Source organism: Pavona decussata, unplaced genomic scaffold, assembly GCF_977016875.1.
Source record: "Pavona decussata unplaced genomic scaffold, jaPavDecu1.1 SCAFFOLD_266, whole genome shotgun sequence".
Taxonomy (NCBI): domain Eukaryota; kingdom Metazoa; phylum Cnidaria; class Anthozoa; order Scleractinia; family Agariciidae; genus Pavona; species Pavona decussata.
Genome location: NW_028145668.1, coordinates 320,133 through 334,076, shown reverse-complemented (window position 1 = coordinate 334,076; position 13,944 = coordinate 320,133). Strand labels below are relative to the sequence as shown.

The 13,944-nt window shown below is 39.2% G+C and overlaps 2 protein-coding genes and 1 long non-coding RNA gene across 4 annotated transcripts in view; all 3 read left to right on the top strand.

Moving 5' to 3' along the window:
* The window catches only part of LOC146455909 (uncharacterized), a 48,841-nt gene that overhangs the window by 13,595 nt on the left and 21,302 nt on the right, over positions 1-13,944 (top strand). The gene's annotated exons all lie outside the window — the stretch shown is intronic.
* LOC146455911 (uncharacterized) lies at positions 957-5,058 on the top strand. Its single transcript, XM_085093722.1, has 5 exons — positions 957-1,749; positions 2,454-2,542; positions 3,185-3,376; positions 4,108-4,287; positions 4,773-5,058. Exons 1-5 carry the CDS (start codon positions 1,437-1,439, stop codon positions 4,959-4,961), a joined length of 963 nt encoding a protein of 320 aa, XP_084949848.1. The 5' UTR covers positions 957-1,436; the 3' UTR covers positions 4,962-5,058.
* The window catches only part of LOC146455906 (uncharacterized), a 54,428-nt gene continuing 50,222 nt past the window's right edge, over positions 9,739-13,944 (top strand). For both annotated transcript variants that reach the window (XM_085093724.1, XM_085093723.1), the window contains exons 1-4: positions 9,739-10,449; positions 11,789-11,982; positions 12,123-12,200; positions 12,529-12,693. In XM_085093724.1, coding sequence (XP_084949850.1) covers positions 10,143-10,449; positions 11,789-11,982; positions 12,123-12,200; positions 12,529-12,693 — 744 coding nt within the window. In that variant the 5' untranslated portion in view covers positions 9,739-10,142. The remainder of the gene's footprint in view (positions 10,450-11,788; positions 11,983-12,122; positions 12,201-12,528; positions 12,694-13,944) is intronic.

Genomic DNA, 13,944 nt, shown 5'->3' with positions numbered 1-13,944 from the left:
ATGGAGAATATGCATTGATATGTCAAAAAGAATAAAAAAAGCGCCCATAACATTTAACTTGGTAAATAAATAGGGTTTTTCGACACCCAAGGCAAGAAAGCCAATCACGATATTTCATTTGAAACCAACACGAAGCCGCAAAAAAAATGTTAATTTAAACAAGTCTCTTCTGCTTCGCGCTATTGTTGATATATCAGATTTCACGTTAAGATGGAAGTTACAGGGAAGAGAAGAAGAATTTCATCAGCCTTCCCATTTCATGTTACTAGTCACTCCCCTCCCCCCCCCCCCCCCCCCCTTCGCCACCACCACAACTTGGAAAATGATCCGCCGTCCTTGATAACATTAAATCTTACCATATCGCCAGCGATTATTTCCCCTACAGCTATTGTAGCTCGAATGAAGCCGTAAGAGCGACTAATTTACCATCATAAACAATTCACGTGTAACCGCATTTTACAACGGTAAAATTTACCGCGGCTTTATTTAGCGTGGGAAATGACTTTTGAAATGGTCAATCATCGCGTACTTCTTTTTTGATGCAATTTGAATCAGCAGAAATCAAATATATGCAGACAAACAATCAAAGTCAACCCCCGGGTAAAATGCAGCATCGCAGATGCTGTGTTTCTCCCCTCCCAACATACTGTAAAGACCGACTGAAAATACTGTTACATTTTGCGTTATTACATTTTGCGTTACTTTCTGGTATTACATTTTGCGTCAAAAGTTATTACATTTTGCGTTACTATTACATTTTGCGTCAAAAGGTATTACATTTTGCGTTACTATTACATTTTGTGTCAGTTATTACATTTTGTGGCGTAACATATGGGCTTTTAGAATCAGTTTTTAAAGAGTGTGTAGAGCGAATTAGCATTCCACAGATAAATCAGCTAGTCGTACCATTCTTTCAGAGGTCGTATGCAAGGGTGACTTTAAAACCAGCCAGAGCTGCCAAAATGGACTGTTTTAAACCCAGTGTAAGAGACTGAAAAAGCGGACATCCTAGCCCTGTACCTGTCACGATACAACGGGCAACATCGGTAACCGGAGGGTGGGATGGGGGAGTACCGCAGAGCCACGTATTAAATTTTCCCCAGAGAGGGGGTCATTCACTGTGATCGAGACTTGGTTAGAAGCTGTGGATATGTTTTCATGAATCTATTCAGATTGAAATGTGAATGAACAACAAAAAAATGTTGAGGAAAACAAGTTAACAGCAGAGAAAACTGAGTGTCGGCATCTGAAAATACTTCACTGCTTCCATGTCAATGTTCAGTATACAGAAACCAAAACCGAAGGTCAATGAAACGCATCAAGTGACACCGTGATTACGCTGAGTGTCACTTTCAGTTCCTCCAGAGTGCAGTCTGTGCGGAATACGGAAATAAAAAGTTGAAGAACATACTCATCAATCCAGCCCAGCGAAAGCGATGAGTAAGGCGGTACAAGGAGAACAAAACATGTACTTCGAGATGGAATCCAAAGAAGAAACTGCTTATTCAGGGATTTATGAAGACGTCGCTGGAGAAAGCAAAACCACTTCTGCGACAAAACAAATGACCTCTGAGAAACAAGAAGGTTCCAGCTGCCAGTCAGAGGCAATGTTTCAGCGACTGTTGTGTGTTATAGCTGCTCTTGTTGTTGTTTCCTTCCTGATTGCTACGGCCACTTTGATTTTAGTTTTATTCACGATATCTCGCGACAGTTCAACCACCTCAACAGATTGTGCTGCCGGGTTGTACGGTAAGCTAATTAATATCAGGAGAACTTTAGAATGAATTCAGTATGAGTCTACTGTAGGAAAATTGAGATTTAAATCAAGCAAACACTTTTATATAGCTGGGTAGTTTGTCGGATAGCATCAAAGACCTTCAAGTGCAACAACCTGTCCTAATATAATGATTTGCTGCTGTGTGATGTGCGCCTTCTGATCATTTTTCAATACTGCATTCTTCCAGGCGCTTCAGGACGTTTCTTAGTGACCTTTTAGGAGTGATCCTTTCATCAAGTCACCATTTTTACCTGAAATCTCGCCAACTAAAATGAATTGGCAAGAGTTCGGTACTCGCTGCAAATGAGTTGCTAACGTTGGACTTCGAAATAGACCTATTGTGTTTGAATAGACCCTCAAAACTTCCAACGACCCAGAACATAAGATGGAAGCATTCATGCTTCTCCGCGTAAAGCCACTTACAAGTCCCGAACAAAATCTTCCCTAACCCAAAAAGGTTCACAGGAAAATTTACCCACTCTGTTTTTTCAGACCCCAAATAGGTCTCCGCACATTCCTGCCAGTCACCTATCAATGAAACTTGAGTACCTCCTGGGCAATTATCTCCTCAGACGCAGGACTTTGTACTCCTAGATTTGCGCCAATCGGCTTTCAATAGTGTCACGGTCTGACTTTTATGAGTTACATCTGCATTCATGTGTGATTTTCTTCTTAGAAATTTACAGAACGTGCGCAATGAAATCTGCACATGACGAAAGAATCATGAGAATCTCGCAGAACATAACCTCAATGGAAAACACACTGGTAACGACAAATTATTAAATGATTTAAGGATTTTACAAGAGGAACCACAGATGCTCATAGAACCATTATAAGTCAATAGCATATGCGGACCAGTAGACATTTATTGTGGTAAAATCATAAGAACCCACGCAAATGGATTGGCTGCTCGATCCGCTAGTCAGCGGTCTTATCTTGTTAATATATCTTAAATATCAAAGGGGACTCAAGCACCTTATAGGTATATATTATCATGATGTAATAATAATAATAATAATAATAATAATAATAATAATAATAATAATAATAATAATAATAATAATAATAATAATCATAAGACCCTGGTAAATCATTCAATTTTCATTACATTTTTATACATATAGTTTCAAAGTATTTGTGATTTTTGTTGTCTTCTATCCCAGTAGTCTACAAGGCCTAATTCAGTTCTTCTATAAGCTAGAGTTGATCAGTTTGCCTGCGCTTTGTTGCAATCCGCTCAACGGTAAAACCGAGGATCAACGTTCGGAGTGTTACGGCAACACGATCGGGAGCCTATTTGAGACAAAGAAATGAAATGAGAAAATCGCGAGTGTAGAGGTGTAAGACTCAATTCAATATAAATTTATGTTCCCATATCATTTGTCTGTTTACCATTTTTGCCTCTAGCTAAAGAAAGTCCAGGATCTTACTGAACGTTTGGAATCCACGCAAGATGAACTTAGGTCTGTTAAGAGTCAACTTTTTTTAATTGACGGCCAGATGGGAAATAACTCAAAAACTGATCTGGAGAAGGAATTGCAAAACGTATGGATGGCAATCAATTCCACAGCAGAAAAGACCTCAACTTTAACAGGCAAGGTAATGTAACCCAAACGAGCAAAATCTTAAGAAGGACCTGTCACCAACTGCAGTATAAGTACAAAATAAATGGTGAGTCCAAGATTAGCGGCCGTGAACAGCCGCTTCGGTCGTTGTTAGGATTTATCAGAATGACATAGCTAATATTTGGGTTCTAAATCTAAATCTAAATATCATTATGTCGGTAAAATCGTATGGGACATTGGTTAAGTGATCCTAAGTGGCCATACTTTAACAAAGCGCACTGATTTTTGCAGTATTATGGTTTTGTCAGTTTTCCATAAACCTCACATTTTCCTTGCTTTTATATATGCTCGCGAGGGGTCGACATGGAACCCAAGTATTAGCTACGTCATGCAGAGGCCGAAAATAAAGCTTCTAATAGTTGGGCTCATCTTTTGTTTTGTTAGATCAAGGTTGCCATAGTGCGCTGTAGTAAGTGTAGATACGCAAATCTCATTTTGTGCGGTATTCTGACTCTACTACACGCCGTACTTCCTTAGGTGATCAGATCAGTTTTCTTTCATTATTTCACGATTCTCTCGTATCAAAATAACAGTAAACTAATGCGGGTACTTTTAAAGTTAAAGGTGTTTTTCCACATGATGGCGGAATACGTAATCACGTCGACGTTCTATTTTCTTGTGCGAGAAAATCATTTGCTTATTTTTTTAAATAATTAAGGTTTAGTTGGGTAGGTTCTCAAAACGAGTAATCTTTACAATTCTCAGCTCAACAACGTCAGCAAGATGGGATTTAATGGCAGTCAAGGACCCGTGGGTCCTGCGGGATCAACTGGTCCACCAGGTCCAAAGGGATCTGGAGACTTCAGTTCATGCCAGTACAAGGTTGTGACAGAGAAGCTGACTCCAGGTGATTCACAAACAACAGTCGGCCTGGCTGAGCAAAATGTGAGTATGCCGACTGGCAAACAACAATGCAATATTAATTCTAAACATTCATTTACTTGCCATAGGAAGTTTTAAAATTAAAATAAAAGTAAAAACTGATGAAAGATCATAAAAATGATGCATGGCAACTGCAATTTATTTAACACCGAACGGAACGATACAGTTACTGTGTGCCCCGTTGGAAGACTTCCGCGTTAATGTCTTATTTTCTCCGATGATTGTTCGTGTGTTATACACAAATAAACGCTGCAATTCAGAGATCCCTTTTATCTTCCTACAAAAATCCAGCTGATCTCTGTTTGCAGGGTAGCTCAAATACCACTAAATCCCGAATTTATTAATTGATGCTGTTGTATATTTCTCGATTCCTTGCGTTTAGTTGCGTCGCAAACCCATAACAAGGAATTTTCAGTATATACCTCCTACCGATTGTGCTAGCGTGTGTAGCATTAACGTACGTAATATTCACATTATTCCTTTAACAGGGAACGAGAGTATTGGGTGTATCCTGTTCCACGAATTATGCAACAGAGTACAATCTTTTTGAGACAGTACATAACAACGTGAGGCGATACAGTTGCATTTGTAGAGGAACTTCCACCCTGTTCTCGCCATTAGGGGGACATCAAAAGAGTTGCTACATACACTACTGGGAATGTCCCTGGACGACATAATTCAGTACCTCAATTGGAGACCAGTCAGTTGATCAGGACTTCCTTCTCGCAATGTCCTTTGATGATATAGTTAATTAATACAACATAATTCAAACAAGGGTCGTCTACTGATGCATGTCATTGCAAATAGCTTATTCTTTGCAGTCTGTTTGAGAACCCTATCTTGACAAGTGTTTGTTCTCTTCTTCTGTGGCCCGGATATTACTCCGAGAGTGTTAAGGTTACCCTATACCTTCCGAGGTGTCTCGCGTTTAAGCGATGTAGCGTGTCCAGTTTAAACTGTAGATACCTAAACCCCTATATCAAATTAAAGCTTATAGAGCTGACTATCAAATCATACCAAGAATTTTGAAATAAAATGAATTGTCGAATTTTTCACGACCTCTAATTGCGAGCGTCCGAATCACCTTTTTAACTACAAGTCAAAGCGAAGGTATATATAGGGTAACCTTAACGCTATGCCAATGACACGTGGAGCAAGAATAATACATCCAAAGATGTAGAAGAGAAAAATTCGGATTGTATGAAAAAGATGTAGTATGGATGTGGTAGTGCTCCTTAATTAATCTTTAATTTGTAGTTATCTCTAGCTAAGGAATTAAATAACAAACCTTCAGTCGGCTTGTTTTCTCCAACAGAAAAGTCACGGAATTGATTTGTTTAGCACTTAAACTGACTAAGCCCTCCTAGCTAACTGACGTCTTTGATCACATATTTTGGAGTGAAAGCGGCTCCGTCTTCCATGGTATTTACGAGGAAGATATAATCAGGGCTCTGCTTGAAATCATTTACCTGTTAATCTGCCAATTTTTTCTCTCTTCATTCTTTTCATCTTATTTTTTCCCGAAAAACCGACCCACTTTTATGAGACCGGATGGGTCTCACAATACCAGAAGGAAGTGGAGTAGGATTATACTAGAATTATTATAAAATTATATAGGGTGTGATTTAAAAGATAAAGAATAAAATGCAAGGAACCGCAAACGAAAATGCGGCAAGTATACGCAGGATCTCTAAAAGATCTAATCAGCCAAAAATAGTAAAGCCGGACAGAAGAATTAAAAAAAGTGAAACTAGAGTCAAAATGAGAAGCAAGAAGTAAATTGGTTTTTATGAAATATCTGAAAAAAGAGAAACCTCGGAATAAAACTCCAGGACAGACTTCAAGCCAACTGTACCTTTGTACGCTGGTCATGATCAGCGTTTTACTTCTAAGATATCCATGCATGGAGGGATGTTAATATATAAAATTTGACATATTTGAAGTAATATACAGCTATTTCAATTAACGTTGTCGGATCAAAGTGTAAAGCTACAAGATAAGACCTCAAGATTCTGTGGATTTTTTTTATGAATAAGTTCATCAAAATCAGCTATGCCTCGTCCTTCCAGTAAAGATATACGATGGCGAGCCATTTGCATGAAAGAAATGTTAGGACATCAAATGGATGAGGTGGCAGCCTCTTTGAAGATGCCTTCAAGCTTTAAGCTTTGATCCGACAACGTTACTTGAAATAGCTGTATCAAAAACATCTGCTTCATTCAGATGGGAGCACGAGGCCATAGGCTGAGTTCTTTTATTGTTTTTAAGGTGTCTGAACACAAAATCCAGACACCTTGGTATTTTTTTAAATTGTTATTTCAAGATATGAAAACTCATCTGTAGAACGTGTCCTGGGTGTTTCGAAGATTTCATAGAGTGCACCTTTAATTTTAGATCTAAATTTGCTGCATAGTCTGAATAATTGAAATCCTGTCGAGAGCAGAGAGAGGATTAACTGCCTAAGTTTGGAAAACACGGCTGTGTTTGTACAGAAACTAGAAACTGAATTGAATAAATGACATCACCTATATGAAACCAAGGCTAGTTGCGCTTGGTGGCATTTTTGGTTTCTGTGGTGTTCTCTAGCTAACCCGTGAGCTCGTGGATTGAAGAACATAGTCACAGTTTTAACAATGAGTAAGGCAGTAGCTGGGGAAGACAAAACTAGAAACTGAAATGAATAAATGACATCACCTGTATGAAATTAACCTACAGTAGTTGCGCTTGGTGCAATTTTCGGTTTCTGTGGTGTTCTCTAGCTAGCCCCTGGGTTCGTGGATTGAAGAACATAGCCACATTTTTAACAATGAGTAAGGCAGTAGCCGGGGAAGAAAAAGCTAGAAACTGAATTGAATAAATTACACCACCTATATGAAACCAAACTAGTTGCACTTTGTGGCATTTTTGGTTTCTGTGTTGTTCTCGAGGTAGCTAGCCCCTGAGTTCGTGTATTGAAGAACATAGTCACAGTTTTAAAAATGAGTAAGGCAGTAGCTGGGGACGACAAAACTAGAAACTGAATTGAATATAAATAACATCACCTATATGAAACCAAACTAGTTGCGCTTGGTGGCATTTTCGGTTTCTGTGGTGTTCTCTAGCTAGCCCCTGAATTCGTGTATTGAAGAACATAGCCACAGTTTTAAAAATGAGTAAGGCAGTAGCTGGGGAACTGAGACAAAACTAGAAACTGAATTGAATAAATGACATCACCTATATGAAACCAAACTAGTTGCGCTTGGTGGCATTTTCGGTTTCTGTGGTGTTCTCTAGCTAGCCCCTGAGTTCATGGAATGAAGAACACAGTCACATTTTTAACAATGAGTAAGGCAGTAACTGGGGAAGAAAATGTATATTCCGAGATGGAATCGAAACGGGCAACTGGACCAGGACTTTATGACGACCCCGTTGGAGGATGCGAAATCCCTTGAACCAAACAAACGAACCCTGAAAAGCATGTAGCAGAGAAGAGTAGATGAATATCTATTTTAATTGACAGTATTTTACGTAAGGGCCGGCAACATCCTTTAATACTGAGATTATCGATAGAATGTTTCCTAATTTTATTTCATAGTTCTAAAATCAGGATTCAGAAAGGAATCTTGCCTTTTGTTTGGTGTTCATCAATTGCTGCTCTTTTAAAAACTATAGTTTCGATAGCATTGCTTTATTTTTTCCTTTTTACAACCACCAACATTTCTTTTTTTTATCCGTCTCTCTGTCTCTCTGTCTCTCTCTCTGTCTCTCTCTCTGTCTCTCTGTCTCTCCCTGTCTCTCTCTGTCTCTGTCTCTCTCTCTCTCTCTCTCTCTCTCTCTCTCTCTCTCTCTCTCTCTCTCTCTCTCTCTCTCTCTCTCTCTCTCTCTCTCTCTCTCTCTCTCTCTCTCTCTCTCTCTCTCTCTCTCTCTCTCTCTCTCTCTCTCTCTCTCTCTCCTCTCTCTATCTCTAAATAAACCTCCCCTCATTTTATACAAGGCTGTTAAGAGTTTTATTGTTTTTTTTTCCCTCTCACATTCACCGAAATTTCTTTTCTCTTTTTCTTGTAGTCGTCTAGCGCAATGACCAATAACTGAGCGGGCAAGAGAATGGACGTCTTATATCTTGTTATCAGTCTGCAGTATGTTTCCCTGCTTACATCATGTGTCCCTCGAATCCCAGTTCATATGTTTTCACATGTAATATAATGCTCCTCGTCGTGATTTTACCTGTACCAATTTTAATTCACGTACTGTTTATACTTCAAAGACATTACAAGGGGGAAAGATAAGTTTATGAAGTTTTAAAGTGTTGTCTAGCCGAAAAGGAGTTTAATGCAAATTTTGTTCGCCTTTATTATGGCCGTCTTCATAGCAAAAGGGCAGACGGTATTTTATATTCTCCATGTTAAATTGCGTACCTTTTTTTTTATAAATATTATCACAGACGACATGAAAATAAGACCATCTGCAACATTTAAATACTGCATTTGTCCTGTCCCGAAACTAGATGAATGGAGCTGCGAATTCGAAACACTAGATTTTTCAATAAACATCACTTAATTAATTTCGTACATCGTGAAATACATTCGCGCCCTAAACGCTAGTTATTATGGGTAGAAGTTGACCTGGCGAGGGTTAATGAGAGCTGTTTTGAGAAATTTCTGGGGAAAAACTCGGCTCAGCCTGTGGGTGGGTGGTACCTGGTTACCAAGGTCAAAGAAAATAGCGCCGTTTAAATTATTGACGCTGTCATATAAGTTGCTAGTTTGTATAGTAACGTTCACCAGGACAGAAAAATAGTTTTGTCTCGATGCGGTTGAATTTCTTACTCATCGAGAACACTGAAATGAGCGCGAACAGCTGTATTGAGTTGCTGCAGCTCTTCAGTTCGAATCAAGGTTTAAATTTTTTAGAACGCGTTCATCTTGCATATTAGCGCCAATTTCAATAATATTTGTGAAGTCTTAATAAAAACCTTTTGATGCTGCTTATAGTAACAAAAATGATGAAAGTGACCCTGTAAAAATCGGATTAACATCTGAGCGATCAAGCCTGCGAGCATGATTCCGTCAGTAGATATAAAAAGAATGGTACTTAAGATGCGGTTTCATGTTTATAAGAACCGCAGAGGTAACCTTTGCATAACAAAGATAAACATGACTCAAAACCCAATAGGAAATAAGATCAAGAAAGAGTCACTATCTTTTATCGCGTTTCTTCAAGTTTTGTAGGTTTTCATTTTCTTTTTTATGAGATTTGAGAACCAATCGACGCAGTTTGGCTGGTAATGTTACTGAACGCGGTCATTGTTATTATAGAGCTGGCAGGTGATTGGATCATTAAAGTCAATGTTACCGTTGGGCAGAATCGTCTTTAAATAAAATTATCTGATTGGATGAAACCTGATAAGTCTTAGTAAGATGGTAATACTTCACCTTGAAAGTTTTGTGTCCACATGTTCAGACAGGTTTGTAAATAGCATCACCTTTTCTTCATTGTGTCAGTCCACAGTGAATACGTTAAAAGTTGAAATAGGAAGTTGAAGAACATACGCACCAACCCCGAGTTTCACAGGTGTTAGGATAAGATATCACTTCACGAAAAAATATCTTAACTATTAATTTAAGATCGCTTGATGACAATACAAATGACAATAAATAAGAGAGAAGGCAAGTTTGTAACTTAAGAGAACTGACCATTGACATCCGAAAATTCTTCACTTTTTACATGCTCAGACGGGCTAGTAAATAGCATCACGTGTCACCATGATTATGCTATGTGGCACTTTCAGTTCCTTATCGTGTCAGTCTATATAGTGCATACGTTTAAGGCTGAAATCGAAAGTTGAAGAACATACGCAGCAACCCCACACAGCATAAACGATGAGTAAGGCGGTAACCGGAACAGAAAACATTTACTTCGAGATGGAATCCACTGAAGAACCAACTGCGTACGAAGGGGTTAACGAAGGCGTCGTTGGAGAAAGCAAAACCACTTCTGCGACTAAACAAATGACCTCTGGTTCCAGCAGCCAGTCAGAGGCAATGGTTCAGCGACTGCTACACATTATGGCCGCTCTTGTCGTTGTTTCCTTCCTGATTGCTACGGCCACTTTGATTTTAGTCTTGCTCCCGATGATATCTCGCAACACTTTAACCACCTCTGCAGATTGTGCTACCGGGTTGCACGGTAAGCCAATTAATATCACGAGAACTTTAAAATGAAATAGTAGCATGATAAAATTAAAGCAAACGCTTATATATAGCTTGGTAGTTTGTCGTAAAAACCGGCCACCTTCAAGTGCTACAACTTTTATTAAAGTGCCTATAACCCCAAAACGTTTTTCTGGCCCTAATAGATCTTTGTATTATACTGAGCGAAATGCCACAAAAATTTTTGTTTTTGGTTAAAACCTCGATTTTTTATGAGCCGTCAAAGTAGGGTTGGCGTGTGTCACCGCCGCGTCAAAGGGAGACTGGCACTAGTGACGTCATTCCAGGAGATTCCGAACCGCGTCGCTCAATTACTGCTCAAGCTTAAGCAGCGGTCACTCGCGTACTCATTGCATATTGGCGAAAAAAAAAAACTTTATCCATCCTACTTAGGTAAAACACTTACGTTTATTTGATAATGGCCTCGAACGAAATTTGTTTTGACTCCAGTTCGGATTCAGAAGTCTCTGGAATCGCGGATTACGAATTAGAAGTCGAGGGCTCATCAAGCGCAAGCAATCAATCCAGCGATACAGACGAAATGGTCAGAGCACACATGTGAGAACTGGCTGGGCTGCCAATGCGCTCGTTTGGATTGAATTCCATCGACCCATTTCTTTCTCCTTTTTTCTTTTCTGTGGGTCGTCACTTCCATAAAAAGGTATCAAATGAAGCTTTATACCTTTGTCCTTGTCCCTAACGTTACTACAGCCAAAAGCAACACATGTTTCTGGCATTTTTACACAACAACAACGCTCACGAGCGACCAAGCGAGTCACCTATCTCCGGGAATGACGTCACAAGATGTACTCCACCGAGACCCTTTTGATTGATTCTGCGGCCCGGTAATGTTTTTCACAAGTGTAATTTTTGCCGACTTTGACGGCTCATAAAAAATCGAGGTTTTAACCCAAAACAAAAATTTTTGCAGCATTTTGCTTAGTATAATACAAAGATTTATTTGAGCTAAAAAATTTTTTGGGGTTATAGGCACTTTAATATCTGCTGCTTTCTGCATGATGTGTGCCTTCTGGTCATTACTGCATACTTCTAGGGACCTTAAGACATTTCTAAGTGACCTTTTAGGAGTGATCCTTTCGTCAAGTCAGGAATAGACATTCATTTCTTTTTTTCCGAAACCTCGCCAACTAAAACAAAACCGATACTTGCCGGATTTCGGAGTGAAGCCTGGCGAAATTGTAAAATTCGCCCACGAGCATTTTAACATTATTTAACAGACAGGTTACTTATAATCTGCAGTAACTGCGAAATATTTTCCCATGTTTTTAGTCAGCGTTTCACCTTTGTGTCACTAGGTATCGAAAAGAAAGTCGAAGATCTTACTGGACACCTGGAAACCACTCAACGTGAACTTAGGACTTTTACTAAGACTCAGCTTGATGGCCAATTGGCAGCAAACTCAACACGCCACGTTCAGGAGAACGATTTGAAATTCGTATGGATGGCAATCAATTCCACAGCAGAAAAGATTTCAAACTTATCGAGCAAGGTATTAATGTGGCTCCTTATTGATTTACTAAATTATCAGTTTGACGTCATCGCCGGAGAGGTAAACATGAAGTAACTGTTTTTATATTTCTGTGCTCATAAATTGATCGCGTGAAATGCTTTTTCTTATATTCCTTCAAGGTGATGGATGGCTTTAAATGGCTTGAAGGAAGAGTCGGAACCGAGGAACAGAAATCAAATCACACAAGTGAACTTACAGTAAGTCATTCATTGTAATGATCCTTCAAGATCGGCAGTATGTTTGGCGTGAAAGACCAGCTATCCCAAGCGGGCTCCTTTCGTGTGCAGGCCGTGTAATACCTGTTTCATCGGCGAAAACGGACTTCATTTTAATACCCCCAGCCCCTCCCCCCCCCCCCCCCCAAAAAAAAAAAACTATCCCACCACCATCACCGCTACCGCCACCACCACTCCAGGGCTTAAATGATGGTTTAGTCACAAAAAAGGGATAAAAAGAAGGATAATCAATGGCTGGTACCGAGGGTTTAACAAGCTATTGAATATGTTTTTACACTTTGGTCTTTAGGGAAAGCTAGTCGCAGATCACACCAGTCATCTGGGACAGCTTTCTCGCCACATTGCTGCTTTATGGAATGCCAGTAACTCTAGTGCCGTTCGCGTGAATGAACTGAATAAAGGGTGGACAGAAATGAATACGAGTTTGAAAGAAAGTTCCAGCTTAATAAACAAGGTAATTATTTTGTGCCTATCATAAAAAAAAAAAAAAGAAAAAGAAAACAAAACGAAGGAATTAATTTTTATTTTCCGCTAGCCGGCTAGTTACAAAGCCTTTAAAATAGACATGCAAAAGGTTATAAAGTCAACTCTCTCGTAAGCGACCACCCTTGGTGCACGATAAAGTGGTCGCTTACGGGAGGTGGTCGCTTACGGGAAAGATCAGCAATCTAAGCCTAATACTGGATTGATTAATCAATTAGATAAAAATATTAACTTATAGCAGCTAAAATTAGGCAAATAGAAACTTATTTATTTGATTTTTTCACATTTATTCATTCTTCTGATGAAACTTTGTATAACATGGTCCATGGTTCATTTTGGAAGAGATCATTGTAACAATTCCCGTTTACCTACAGATCTAATTATAGCCATCTTCTCTGTCTGTAAACTGTCGTTATCTGTCAGCAGTACGAGGAAGTGTCATCAAAATTGAACTTTTGTCACTTCTGAGTAATGATTTACAAGCGATCATACATAATTATGTTGGTGGTCGCTTACAGGAAACAGAAAACAAAAGAATATGTGTAATTTCTGGCCTAAAAAGTGGTCGCGGTCCCTTAAGAAATTTGAGTGGTGGTCGCTTACGAGAGAGCTTTTGAAACAGTATTTAACTGAGGAGCAAAACGGTTGTTTACAAGGTGGTCGCTTACGGGAGGTGGTCGCTTACGAGAAGTGGTCGCTATGAGAGAGTCGACTGTACTTGAAACTCACCTCCTTCGTTAAATCTTTTATTTTTGAAAGTACTCCTTTCCAGGAATACACACGCACTGTTATCTTTCTCAAGGGGGAAAGCGTAAGTTGACAGCAACAGACAAGTGCACTAATAGGCGACAGGGATAACATTAAGCTCTTTAATTAGCAAAACAAAAGCTGTGATATTGTGAGCCTGTAGCTGTGTTAGAAGCTAACGACAGCTAGTTTCGGTGCTTATTGAATCTCGTCCGGGTGGCTAACTCAGACTCAAGGTTCTCCAGCATAAAAATATCAAATGGCACAAAAACTATAGTCACACTCGTGGGATGTGGCTGTTATGTCAAAGACATGCATAGCAAAAGTAAAAGTGCAGGAGGACACCTCTGACAGGAATTCTTTCTAATATAGAACTCAATTGTCATAAAAGCTACTTGCAAAATTAATACATGACATTAAGTCAGAAGAATCTTGAGGCACCTCTGTAGTTTTTAGTTCTACCAAGCCTGGATTT